The 13362-nt window shown below is 50.0% G+C and overlaps 3 protein-coding genes across 3 annotated transcripts; all 3 read right to left on the bottom strand.

Moving 5' to 3' along the window:
• Positions 1 to 1161: 1161 nt before the first annotated feature.
• LOC110090593 (heat shock protein 30C) lies at positions 1162 to 2190 on the bottom strand. The gene has a single exon (XM_020814278.3). The coding sequence runs from the start codon at positions 1899 to 1901 to the stop codon at positions 1266 to 1268; it is 636 nt and encodes a 211-aa protein (XP_020669937.3). The 5' UTR covers positions 1902 to 2190; the 3' UTR covers positions 1162 to 1265.
• Positions 2191 to 4129: 1939 nt separating this feature from the next.
• On the bottom strand, positions 4130 to 5086 carry LOC110090600 (heat shock protein Hsp-16.1/Hsp-16.11-like). The gene has a single exon (XM_072978075.2). The coding sequence runs from the start codon at positions 4767 to 4769 to the stop codon at positions 4221 to 4223; it is 549 nt and encodes a 182-aa protein (XP_072834176.2). The 5' UTR covers positions 4770 to 5086; the 3' UTR covers positions 4130 to 4220.
• Positions 5087 to 6715: 1629 nt separating this feature from the next.
• Positions 6716 to 12557, bottom strand: LOC110090599 (uncharacterized). Its single transcript, XM_072978074.2, has 7 exons — positions 12458 to 12557; positions 12126 to 12185; positions 11015 to 11240; positions 10088 to 10233; positions 9196 to 9312; positions 8269 to 8506; positions 6716 to 6943 (listed from the first exon to the last, which is right to left on the bottom strand). The coding sequence occupies exons 1-7, from the start codon at positions 12488 to 12490 to the stop codon at positions 6939 to 6941; spliced, it is 825 nt and encodes a 274-aa protein (XP_072834175.2). The 5' UTR covers positions 12491 to 12557; the 3' UTR covers positions 6716 to 6938.
• Between the last annotated feature and the right edge of the window lie 805 nt (positions 12558 to 13362).

Below are 13362 nucleotides of genomic sequence, written 5' to 3'. Positions count from 1 at the left end.
GTTCCGGTCCGGCTGAGGATTTCGCCCTCCCCCGCGCTGGTCTTTTGAACCCGCAGCCGGAGACAGCCTTCCGGCCAGGAACCTTCTCCAAACAGCCCCACACTTTGAATTCCTGATTTTAAGTTTCCCCCAGGATCCCCCCTTCCCTGATTTTCCTTTCAACGGCTGGTGGTGGGTGCCAGTTTGAGTGAGTCTTAATTTGCAGAGAACCTAACCCCACCCCACCCCACCCCCAAAACCTCCTGTGGGTCTTTCTCCCCCCCCCTTTCTGTTTGTCTTGGTCATATTTTAAAATCGTGAGTCACAGCCAATCTTCCCTCCAAGTACCGGGTTCAAATCAAGCCACCTCCTAAGGCACTCAACGCTTCCACCCTCAGAGGTAGAAGGAGGGGGTGTAATGACCAGTCCACGCGACCGATCAATAACAAGGAGTTCATAACTGGGCCTGGGCTGTTTATGGCCTTCCAGAGGGTCCTGTATTCCAGATTCTTCATCCAGGTTGCGGCTGATGGGACATGTTGTCCAAACCTACTTGGAGGGGTCAGAAGGGGCCTGCCTATTTTAAATGAAGGGGTGGGAGGAGAGAGAAAAAGAGTGAGAGGTGAGAGAATTTAGGGAAGCTCCTGGGAATCGGCAATAATCCAAACCAGGGAGGCCAGATCTGCACCACGCATTATGGCCGGATTTCAGCTCCCATTCTCCCCAGCCAGCATGCAGGATAATGGGAGTTGGAGTCCCCTCTGGATGTGGGGGGACCCATCCTGTTTTCAAAAACAAAAGGGGGCTGCGCTCACTAAGCCTCGGAGCAATCCAGTATCAGAGGCTTCCAGCGGCCAGCCGTTTCAAGTGGATTTTCCACCCTAGGCAGAGCCGACCCCTCCCTGCTCTCATTATATAATAATATTTTCTAATATTATAATACAATGCTCCCTTCACTGAACATAGTTTGCAAAGATTTTCAATTTTCACCACTTCTTATTCAAGACCTGCCCTTCCCTGCCTCTGGACTCCGAATCTTGTCTGCCCCGGGTGATGAAGGATGATGGGAACAGTGGTCCAACACCCGGAATGCCCAATGTCATCCTGACCACCAGTCCCCCCCTCAAAAAACCCCATTTTATAAGCCTCGTTTAAAGGAGAGGGCAGAAATTCAACCACATGGAAAAGAATAAACATTTATTGGCACACAAGGAAGAACCCAGGGGGCTGAGAGATGCTGAAGTCCGTGGATGTGGCAGGAGCCCTGAGTTCAAGGAGTCACTGTTTCAGGAGTCCTTCGGCTTCTCCTGGCTGTCTTCTCCAGAGGTCTCCTGGACTGCTGGTTTCACATCAATGGGAATAGCCCTTCCCGTGGCCAGGCGTGGCGCCACGATGCACAGCTGCCCGTCAGATGCCAGGGAACAGGAGATGGCCTCCAGGTCCACGTTGTCGGGAAGGAGAATCTCGCGTCTTAGCTCTTGCCGCTCCTCCCAGGAGCCATTTTCTTCGCCGTGGCTTTCCCGGTGGCACTGGGCTACCACGGTCACCTTCCGCCCATCCAGCTTGACCGTCATCTCCTCAGGTGCGAACCCGGCCACGTCCATGGCAAAGCGGTAGTTCCCATCTTTCTCGCCGGCCCCAGCTGCGGCGCCAGCCTCCAAGTCCACGTCCCGTGGCCGACGGTCCTCCCGCTCCCAGGCCATGAGCGGTGAGGCCCGGAAGAAAGCCCGGCTCAGCCGCTCCATCTCTTGGAGCTGGTGCTCCATGTCAGCCACCATCTGCGCCACAAATCCGTGGCCCGAGGGAGGCCACAAGAGCCGGACCGCCGGACGGCTTTGGCTGAGCCAGACAGAGCCGAGCCCGGGAAGCGGCCAACGTCGTGAGGGAAGCATCCTCAGCAAATAGCGCGAATAATTCGCCATGGTAGCAAAATCCTCCGGCTGGGCTAATCCGCTTCGCTTCTGCCTTCCTGGCCCTGCCGGCTGCTGTTTATATAAAGCCACGAGGCCCGGCCTCCTTTCTCCCGTGAACGGCAGGAGGGGGAAGGCTTTGGCTGGGGTTCAGCGATGATGCAAGGCCCTGCAAGAGCTTTCCACAAGCGCCTGGAAGGCAGGCGGCCATTCCAGTGGCAACCCAAACAATCCAGAGCGCTTGCATTTCCCCTCGAAAAAAAGAGAAAAGAAAAATTCCCACCACCCTCCGGTCCCTCCCCCCTTCCTTCAAAACAAGAAAGGACAGATAGCTAGATAGATAGCTAGATGGATGGATAGATAAATGGATAGATAGATAGATGGATAGATGGATGGATGGATAGGATAGATAAGATAGATAAGAGGATGGATGGGCAGATAAATGGATAAGTAGGTTAGGAGAGAGATCCTTTATTTACAAATCTACCAGCAGAACTAAACACACATAGGCATAAATCTCCACTGAATCTATTCGTGAATACGTGAAAGAAATTGTTAAGAGCCTCCGTGGGGGCTTTTTATTGAAGGGAAAGCAAAAGAGAAGCAAATCTTGGGGCCCTGGGAATTTTAAGTGCCTCATGAGCAGGTCAAAAGTATATTTGCTCTTTCTGGGTCATCCGTTTGCTTCTGATTTAGGGTGACCATGGGAACGGGTTACATCTCTCTGACTACATATCCCATCATCATGACACGGGTCACCTCTGGAAGGTCCAGCAGAGGTCTTGCCCCACTTTGGGGTTGTGGATTCCTCCAGGGAGCCGAGCCCTCTCACGATGTCCTCATCTCCTGCTGCTTTCTGTTTTTCCTGACGTTATCAACTTCGGTAGCCCATATTTTACCAACATCAGTTCTCTCTTTCCTGCCTGGGCAGGAAGAGTTAAAAGCCGGCATCTCCATTTTCTGCAAGCCTCTTTTATTTTGCTTGGATTACAACTCCCAGGAGCCATATGTGCTAGGGGATGTTGGGAATCGTAGTCCAACCCCTCCCCCACAACTTGACCAGGCTTTGGTTCCCATAAATATAAAACGAAGCAGGGTCTCAAACCCCTTCTCCTACGGCATAAATCTTGGTCTTCCTTGGCAGAAAAGAAAAAAATCAGGAGTTAGCAGAAAGTTCTGGATTTCTCTTACACTCCGTTGCATCATTTATAAACCTGGGCCTGATACCAAGAAATGGATTTTCCCCCTTTGCTCTCAGCTCCACCAAGTGGCGAAACTGGGAATTTGGTTCAAAAACCCAAGATGGTTCTTGTTAGGGGCCATTAAAACATGCAAGATTTATGTTGCAATTTTTTAAAAGATCACGCGTCTCTCCTTTAGGGATTTTGTTACTAAAAATGGGGGGGGGGGGGAGGTTTTTGAGAAAATTTGATATTAAAATCGTGTCTTTACGGTGTTTTTAAGACGCCCAAGTGGCAAAAGTGCCGGGTTCAAATTGGGCTCAGAGGGGGGCTTAAAATGTCACCTTAAAAGCCTTTCCACATTTTGCCAATTACAAAACTTCCTTTATTACGATCTGCCGGTCAGATCACAATTTCCAAAAAGGATGTTCTTTAAAAACACAATAAACCTGGGGTATCAATTTTGAAAATGCAAAAACCCCTCATTGCAGGGTTATTAAGCAGAGACTTTAAAAATGACTATTCATTAAAAATTTTTTATTTATTTATTTATTTATTTATTGGACTTATATACCGCCCCATAGTGCTACAAGCACTCTCCGGGCGGTTTACAATTTTAATTATACAGGCTACACATTGCCCCCCCAGCAAGCTGGGTACTCATTTTACCGACCTCGGAAGGATGGAAGGCTGAGTCAACCTTGAGCCGGCTACCTGGGATTTGAACCCCAGGTCGTGAGCACAGTTTTAGCTGCAGTACAGCGTTTTCCCCTATCCTGCCTTTCCTCCGGGCATGAATGGACTCGAGACTCTTTTCCTCCACCTGTTCCACAAAAAACAAAACAAAACAAAACCCTGGGATTATAGGTCAGGCTGAGAAATGATGACGGGCCTCCTGGCATCAGCCTTGTGGGTTTCCAAGACCCAAGTCAGGATTTGAACTCAGGGCTCCCGAGGCATTCTAACTCCTACCCTGCCTGATCCTTCCCCCTTTACTTCCTTTCCCTCCCGGCTCGCTGTGAAATAAATCTCTACATCAGGAAACACAACACGGGAGGCTTAACTTTAAAATATTTATTCGCGGATCCAAAGTTCCAAATAGAGGAGGTTGAAAAAATAAAGACAGTCTGTTCAGTCCGGTCTCTCCTTTTCATCCTTGGGCTCGGTTTTCGGCTGCGGCTGAGGACTGCGGTTCTTCCGGAGCTGCTTGGCCCCTTTGGTTGACCTCGATGGGTACTGTCCTGGCGGCAGGTTCGGCCACGGGGGCTTCGATGCGCAGTTCCCCATCTCGAGAAACGAAGCAGCTCAGGCGCTCCCGGTCAATGCTCTCTGGCACATCCCACTCTCTCCGGAAAAGCTCGTACCGGAACGGGCCCTCGGGGGTCTGTGTGGCTCGCTTCCCGGTCAACACCACCTTCTCCCCCACCAGCTTCACCACCAGTTCCTGGGGGTCAAAGCCGGCCATGTCTTGGCTCACGGCAAAGGCCCCAGCCGGGTCGGCCGCTGGCGTGCTGGGGCCGGCCTCCCGGCGGACCGTCGTGGTGCTCACGCTGGCCGTGGGCCGCCAGTTGCTGGTCAGGAGCTCCCACATGGCATCCATTTCCCTCTCCAGCTCTTCGAAAAGCGAGCCTGGACGGGGCCACAAGCCACGGCTAGGCAGGGGGCTCCGGGGAGCGGCGAGATGCAGACGGCACAACATTTTGCGGGCCGGAAAAATATGCGGGGGTCTTCCTCGTGGCGTGGTTTCTTGCGGTGTGCTTCCTCGTCTCTGTCTCTGTCTGCTGAGACCAGTTGTGTTCTGTGATCTGGGATCCGGGAGCCTTTTTATCCGAGTCTCCACCCAGAGGGCATATTTTCACCTTGAAGCATCATCCCAACGCGGCGCTGGGACCAAACCTTCCCGGTTCATCACGTTGCTGTAAGCAGCACCATGAGACAATCCTCCAGCCCCCTTCTCCTCCTCGATCTCACCACTTTGGCCTGCGGGCCGTTTATAAATAGGACAAGCCACTCAGTCCCCCGTTCGGACCGAAATAACATCCAAGGCTCAGGCGGGCCAAAATAAATATTAATAAACAAGGCAGCTGCAAGGAAGCCTCTCGGCGATGTCACCCCAAAACATTCCGGTGACAACACAGAGGTGGGAGGTTCAGGAGCACGGCAAAAACAGGATGCAAAACATTGGGTCCTGCCAACTTTGCTGTCTCTTTCTCCAAGGTCAGACGAGAATATGTTACAGAGAACCAATGATTTGGAAGAGGAAGTGTATCTGTGTTCGAGAGACGCGATTTCGGCAGCCCACCAGGGCCAGCGGGAACGAGGCTCCCCAGCCCATCCTGTGTCAGCTCCCCCAGTTTGCAAAACAAACAAAAACTCCCCATTCAACAACCAGATGTCATCCCACATTTACGGGGCTCCGCTTCCGATGACATGCTCTCCGTCTGGTGTGAAGGCAATCCAGAAGGTTGAGGGAGGCAAATGTGGGTGTTGGGTGGGATCCAAGGCAAATAAATAAGCCCCCCCCCTCCAAAAAATGGCAGCTTGGCTTAGCATCAAACAGGTCTTGAAAATAACTCAGCCTTAGGGGATTTGTCTTTTTTCTGAAGTTCAAATCCATACATAACATTTGCCCCTAGAGGGCAGAATAGCAATTTCCCAGATTTAAAAAAAAACTTTTTTGCAAGAAAATAAATTTGGGTGGGTGGGTGATATTTTCCCACCCCACGTGTCTTCTTGGGCAAGGTTGGTCAAGGGTTCCAGAAACGGCTACTGCATTCCCGAGCAAAGACATAAGGAGGATAAGAGAGGAAGCGTAACACGAGAGTGTGGGCCAATGATTCAAACCCACGCCACGGCTTAAAAGCAGGGCAACAGGGTATTTATAAACCCTTAGTGTAGGCCAAAGATATCAAGAATTAGGATGTCAAGCCAGCTGACGGTGACTCACCTTAAATTTCCCACCCACCTCCTTCCCAGTATACAGCTGTTTACTGGGGCATCGGCACCAGTTCCCCAGCCAGGCAACTTCTGTCTCATACATATGTGCTAACCATGTCGCCGAGCCGATGGGCACCCTCTGCACGGGTTCGACTCCACCTCCCATCGTCCCCGGCAGACGAGGAGTGTGGGTGATCCAACCAGTCGGGGCTGGCGGCCTAGGCACAAGGTAAAAGGCACTTGGAAGCTGGGGATAACAGGTTTTGTAGTCCAGCTAGGCTGGCAACTGAAACAAAACCCTTCACATCCCCTAAAATGTGTGTTTTAGGAGGCAGAGGTGGAGGATAATGGGACTGGTAGTCTAACCCAGGAGGGCAGGGAGCGAACAGAGAGAAGAAAGCTGAATCACAGCCCCATAAATATATTTTCTTTTCATTCAAGGCACAATTAAAAGAAGGGGGATCCGAAACACAGATTACAGGGTTACTTCTCCCTCCTGTGTTAAACCATGGCTTTCCCCTTTCCTTGCTCATGTTTTAAGCCACCCGAGATGTTTTTATCCAATTTTGTTCCCGTTTCCTAGCAAATTTGGAATCGGCTCGCCGCATTCGTGGTGCGTGTTTTACAAATTGATCGTTCGAGAAGCGTTGGTCCCTGCCTGGCAAACTGCCAGACTGAGAAGCCAAAGAAAGAAGGAAAGAAGCCATGTGAAAAAAAAGAGACAAAACTTTATTATAAATGCCAAAAAGAAAGGGTTGATGATAGACCTATCTTCACCTCTGAACAAAAGGGAAGACTGAGGACGAACATCCGAAATCCAGAGGAATTTCAGCCAAAGGAAGAGCAGAAAAAGGACAGCGTCGTAGAGTAACTTGCCAATTTTGTAACTTCTCAGCCGGGAAAAGGGGTCGTTGTCGTCGTTCGAGTTTCATCACTCTGGAAAAAAGGGACACAGACAGTTTGAATAATTGCAAGGCTCAGATGGTTTGATGGAGAGAATGCCTGGCTAAGACAGTTATTTGTGATAATTAATTCTTTATTGCTTTTTCCACCTCCTGTCCCACTTTTTGGGTCCAAAGGAGACAATACCACGTTGTGGCCTCAGCCACCAACCCTATAAGGTAAGCCAAGGAGGAAAAAAAATCATTATTGGGTGTATGATTCATGGAGGTTAAGGAGAGAATTTTCTGGCTCAGTGCATTAGGAGGTCCAGAATCCCCATTTAGAATACTTAGCCGCCTAGAGTGGTCGCAATGACCAGATAGGCAGGGTATAAATAAAATAAATGAATGAATGAATGAATGAATAAATAAATAAATAATCATTGCAGCCATACTGGGAAATGTTACAGGAGGATGATTCTCCCAATTAGAGGCTCTGAGAGAGGGGGAAAGAAAACCTCTGATCTCATGCAGAAAGGCTCCATAGGGGAGATGAAAGAGCCTTGGAATGGGGAAAAACATTCCAAAATTATGACACGCAAAGTCATCTTAAAATAGGATAAGTTTTAACCTCCGCATTATGGAGAGCTCAACAAATCTTGCTGCTTTCCTAGTTCGCCACTAGAGGGAGGCCTTGGCCGCCCTATTGATATAAATTTTTTAAATGAACCGTTTTGAATCTGGAACCCTCAATATCGGAAGTAACTCGTTCCAGGAAAGTTCCTTGGAATTGAGTTCCTTTTTTCCAATAAAGAAAGGCCAGGATCCGCAGGAAAGGAGGCAAAGCAATTAGCTGCCCTAGTTTGAATGGCAACGTGAGGGTTGGGTGAGACATCCTGGAGTCATCTGAAAAAAAGGTGGGACAAAATTACGGAGCGGATACCTGATACCCACTCGGGGTATCAACCTCAACACTTCCTTTTAAAAGCCAGCCTGATTTAGCCATCCTAGCACTTGCTGTTGGTCCAGCCAGCTTTGAAATTTCAAAGCAATAAGCTGCGTTCCCTAGAGCATGTAAAGAGTGCCATTCCCCTTTAACCCCCTTCGTGGGTGCTGAAAAATGTGGATTATAACTTTTGCTATTATAATAGCAAACACTATACATAGCATGCTCTGGCTCTTTCTTGTGGCCAGTTCTGGTAATTTCCTTGTTATATATATATATAGGGGGGGGTCTTTGTTTTAATATTTTCAGACTGTGGATAAGTGAATGAGTTGATACTGATCCCGTGGATAAGAGAGTCCTACTGTCTATCCAGGTCTCTCTTCTGCAGTACAAACCAGACCACCTCGCAGGGAGAGTCCATGAAAAATCCTCACCTCCACTCACACAGACCCACTGTTCCTGGGAGTCGCCGGAGGCGGCCAAGGGTTCAGATCCTGGGGGACCTCTGTCCGCAGTGTCGTCCTCAGCCACAGTTTCCACCTCGCCACAGCCCTTCTCCCCCTGCGGGGTGGGCCGTTCCCTGTCATTTCCCAAAATCTGGAAGGCTGGAGGGTTTCCTTCGTTGCATCCCACTCGGGTCTCTCCTCTCTTGTCGTCTTCGTCAGGAATCGCCTGCCATGGATTAAAAAACACCTGATGTTCTGACCTCGAACTCGGAACCATCATTTAAAAATCAATGCATCCATTTATTTCTGTGGAATCATCCTTTCCTTGCTGTGAACCTCGGACTTTTATGTCATCCATTCACAAACATGTGCCCCGAGGGCTGCCGTTTAATGATTGGTCCCTCATTGGAAAAAAAAAAATCATTAAATTCAATTTAATTTCTACCCAGCTTTTCTCTCTGCAGGGGGAACCCAACTGAAGGAGACCCACTGAGTCAAGAGTATTTGCACAGGGGGCCCACCCTCCACCCTCCAGCCATTTTGGGAGGGTCTCCTTCTTACACCTCACGCCGAAGCCAGGGAGCGTTGGAAACTGCTGCCCGTTGGCATGGGCCGCCCGAGGCTCTGGCGTCATTCGGCCTCGGGACCGAATGTCCAAAATCGGCCGGGCCATCAGCCCCTCCGGATACGCCCGAGCCCAAGTGATCTGCTCGTCTCGGCATAGTCCGTGGCCCCACAAAGCTCAGGCTTAAAATGTCAAGAGCATCTCTGAGGATGTGCAAAGTATCCTCCCACCAAAATCTGATTTTTTTAAAAAAAGTTCATGCTGGGGATTGTTTTGGGGGGTTTTATGGGGTGGGGAGAGGCAGCCCTTCGTGGGAAGTGAAGTTCTGGGCAAATCCTGCCTTTTTTGACCTGTAGGGTCGGTTTCTCCTTCAGCATCAGCACGCCGTTTTTCTCCTCGAACTCCAGATCCGTCTCTGTGCTGTTTTGGGATCGATACTCCTCGCTGTCGGTTTCTGACTTCGTGGGCTGTGGGCAGAAAGAGGTGGAGGAGAGAACCGGCTTCCCCCCGCCCCAAAAAGGAGATCTGGCAGGATTCACACCCACCCCACCCAGGAAAGGTGATCTAGAGATTAAAGCAGGACGTGAGCCACCGTGATTTGAGTGAAAATTAAGGAACCTGAACTTTTGCTGCATTTTATGGACTTTATCCCCCCCCCCCCCTGGCTGCCCCATCTGGCTTTGGTGACCTTTGTTTTAATCCCTACATGAAAACGGTCAGGTTTTAATGCCTGAAACGCATTCCGGGTCTGTAGAGCCTCCATGTTCAGGAGATGTCAGCCCTGTACTTGCTTGTGGCTAGGGTGCAATGGTGGGAAACAAGTGAGCCCTGCCCTCCCCCCAAGTTGGGGCTTTCAAGGAGAGAAACTGGGTAGCCCCCCCCCCATGGCAAGGCACAGGGCTTCTCGATCCCCAATCCAGCCGGGCTTTCCTGGTGACCACAAAGCCCATCCTCCTTGCCTAAACTAGAAAAGTAGGTCCCATTTTCCAAAACGGAACCCGTGCACACCGACGTCAAGCCGCACAGCGAGGAGTTTGGAACGGGGGGGACAATGGGATTTGTAGTCCAGCGGCAGCTGGGAGGCTCGGCTCGGCCCAGGCCCAAAACAAAGGCAGTGACACCCTCTCTCCTCAGGAAACGGAGACCACATCACCCAGGGATCTGCTGCCAAATTGGCCGCCTCGGGGGCTGCTCAGTGGACGATGGGCCACCGTATCTTTCCTCTTCCGGGTCTTTCAATACCTCGTAGGTGGGATCGTCCCTGTCGTCTTCCTCGGGCAGGTCTTCCAGGAGGGCTTCCACCCAGTACTGCTGTTCTTCCAGAAGAAGATCTTCCTGCTTCCTTTTGCACCCTTTGCCAGCCGGGTGGACATGGCTTTTCAGAGTCTCTACAGAAAAAAGGGGGTTTAATGGCCTCCTTAAATCAGATTGGTGTGACTTCGGGGGGGGGAGGTCACAAGGCTTATATTGTGTGGGAGCAGAGGCAGAAAAACTACACTACCAAAGTACAGAATCATAGTACCGTCGGACTCCCGTATCCGCGGAATCAGTATCCACTGATTCACTTATTCCCCCGCCCCACCCGTCTGAAAATATCTAAAATATTTAAAGAAACATCCTAGTCGTTGCCAGAAGTGGTCGCTAGAGAGCGCCAGAGACCACTCTCAGTATAGCATTTGTTATTAAAATAGGGTCCACTATTATCTGCGATTTTCAGCATCTGCAGGGGTGGGTGGGAACTGATCCTCATCCTACTATATAGGACTGGAAGGGGATCCTGAGGTCATCAAGTCTGACCCCTTGCTGAAGTGTTCAAGTTGCTATTCTAAAATGGGGGGGGGGGAGAGAATTAGCACTCACCACCACCAAGAATGGAAATCCCTGTTTTTATGCTTGTTTTCCTAGAACCTCAAGGGCTCCAGAGTTGAGTTAGAGGCCAAAAAAATACATACACACACACAAAAAATCCCACAGCCTTTCCGGCAGCCACGTTATAAGAATTTTAATGAAAGGAAGGCTGTCTATAAGCGTCAACTTGTAGGGAACCTACTTTCGGGGAGTACAACTCCCAGAATCCCCCAGAGTACAGTTGTGGAGATTTCTGGGCTTCGTAGTCTCCGACAGCAGGCTGTCTGGAGTGTGGAGAATGCTTTCTTTGCAGTTTCTTACCGTCTGGGGCAGAGCTTTTCCTCTGGGTCTTAAGACGGCCCAAAGTCTGCAGGAACTGGGACGGGACGAAGGCGAGGATGACCCGGGCCAGGGTCCCCAGTCGCTTCCTGGCATGTCGGACGGGCCGGTCCGGAGAGCAGGCGGGGGCCCCTCTTGGCTGGCCGGCGGCGGCCCCCAAAGGTCGAACGAAAGGAACCCAGCGGAAGAGCTGCTGAAGGAGCTGAAGCTGAGAAGCACAAGAGAAAAGAAAAGAAAAGAAAAAAGAAAAGAAAAGAAAAGAAAAAATGTGTGGAAAACCAGGTTCTCAGCATTCATCTTGCAGAACTCGAACTCAGTACTCGGGAACACCCGGGCCAGAGCCGGCATAGCAACATGCCCCGCCCTCGCTCGAGGAGCAAGCCAAAGATTTTGAGAATAACAGAGAAATTCCCTCTCCTCCCTTTTGCTCTATCAGTTAAAACACACACACACACACACACACACACACACACACACACACACACACACACACACACTTCTTTAGACTACGATTCCCATGACTCTGGAATCAACACAGCCACTGGCATTCGGAGATGCAGAGCAAAAAAAAAAAATTTTTTTTTCCCCTCCATGCTTTTCAAAAGCTTCTTCTGCATTCCGGCGAAACCAACCCGTCCTTTATGCAAAGGGTAGACTGCTCCTGCCTAGGGAAGCTTCATTTCTCAGTCCGCTCATAGAGATTACTTGTAAGTAACGCGCAGCCTTTCCTAAGGTCGGCTTCAAATGTTTATTGAAGAAAGCATTTGAAAAGCATGATAATATTTGAGGCCAAGAGCGGCAAGCGTCGACCTCCCGGCATTTTTATGGTGATTCCCTTTCGCCAGGTGAAGTTAAAGGCTCATGGGAAGCGTAGTCCCCAAAGGCTGCCCTTAACCCCCTGGAGCCTGGGGCTTTCCTTTCCACGGGTTCAATGCCACGCGTGAACCTCACCGGATGAAACCACATAATGTAGCGCACCATTTCCGAAACTGGGAAGCCAGATGGATGCAAGAAATTTAGGGGGGGGCAGGAAACATCCTTAAAACTCCCCCCCAGCCCGCATCCTGATAAAACTCAGTGGGGCAGGACTTACCAGGTACCTCACCGGGCCGTGCTGAGTTATATATCTGAACCACGAGGTCTCCGAACTTCTCTATAGAGGAGAAAATCCACAATTAATTGAGTGAACGATGGCTTTGTGAACCCAGTGATTCAAGAAAGCAAGTACTCAAACTTCCGTTCTGGCATTTCCACGGGGTGGTGGTGGTAATATGGCTTCTTCTTCTATTTTCTTTTTTGACTCCCCTCTTGGTGGTAGTTGAGTATTTGCTCTAGGGAATGAACCCCCCCCCCATTTTTAAAAAATATATTAATTTCATAGATTATTCCAGCACTGTCTTTCTGGGGCTACCATCTTCCACCTACCTGGGGACCCCCTTGAGGTTTCGGCATCTCCATCCCACATAAGCCTCTCACCTGGGTCTTCCCCAAGCATGGGCTTTAAATAACCCCTGCCCCACCTGTGTGGGGTTTCCAGCCAGAGGAAGAAGCTAGCCGTGGGGCAGCTCTGATCCACCCGAGCACTTACTCCAGGCTCCACCAAGGTGAGTGAGAATCCATGGGATCGGAGGTGGCTTCCGGAGTCCGGGGGTTATTAAATGCTGCCTGGACAAGCTCGATTTTGGAGGAGGCCTCTGAAAAAAATTGCAGGCAAAAAGGTTGATCTGAGTTGTAATTCCTTCTCATGAATCAATTCTACGTCTTCAGCTTTGGCATCAAGTCAATGGATCGGAAAGGTTGAGCCACCACGAAAGATTTTTCTTTGGAAACCACCCGCCACCCAATCCTCTTGCTGGTTATATTCTTCCGAGCCCCATTTACCTCCCTGGGAAGGCTTTCCGACAAAAAGTGTGCAGGGTTAACCTGTGGAACTGACTGCCACTGGAGGCCATGAGGAGGAGATACATTTTAGGGAAAGGGTTAGAAGAACTAAGCCAGTGTGGCTGTAACATCAGAGATTCCGGATTTTCCATTTACAAGGCACAATTCCTGCTCCACTCAAAACAAGGAAAGGTTTGGGTGCAGGACAATGGGGAAGATGTGAGTTGTAGTCCGAGAGATTTGGAATGCAGCTGTTACACTATTCTGGGATTTGAAAAGGGGCAGAAGGAAAACCTAACAACCCACCAAAGAAATACCTTGGAAATCATAATTTGGGAGACTAAAAAGAAAGAAAAGAGCCACCAACCTAACAGGTGAGTGTCTCCCCACACCCAGTAAATTTACTGCCTGCAGACCATAGTTTTTCTGTGTGTGTTGTGTTATGTGCA

This window comes from Pogona vitticeps, chromosome 7, assembly GCF_051106095.1.
Source record: "Pogona vitticeps strain Pit_001003342236 chromosome 7, PviZW2.1, whole genome shotgun sequence".
Lineage (NCBI taxonomy): Eukaryota > Metazoa > Chordata > Lepidosauria > Squamata > Agamidae > Pogona > Pogona vitticeps.
This window is presented reverse-complemented; position numbering and strand designations above follow the sequence as displayed.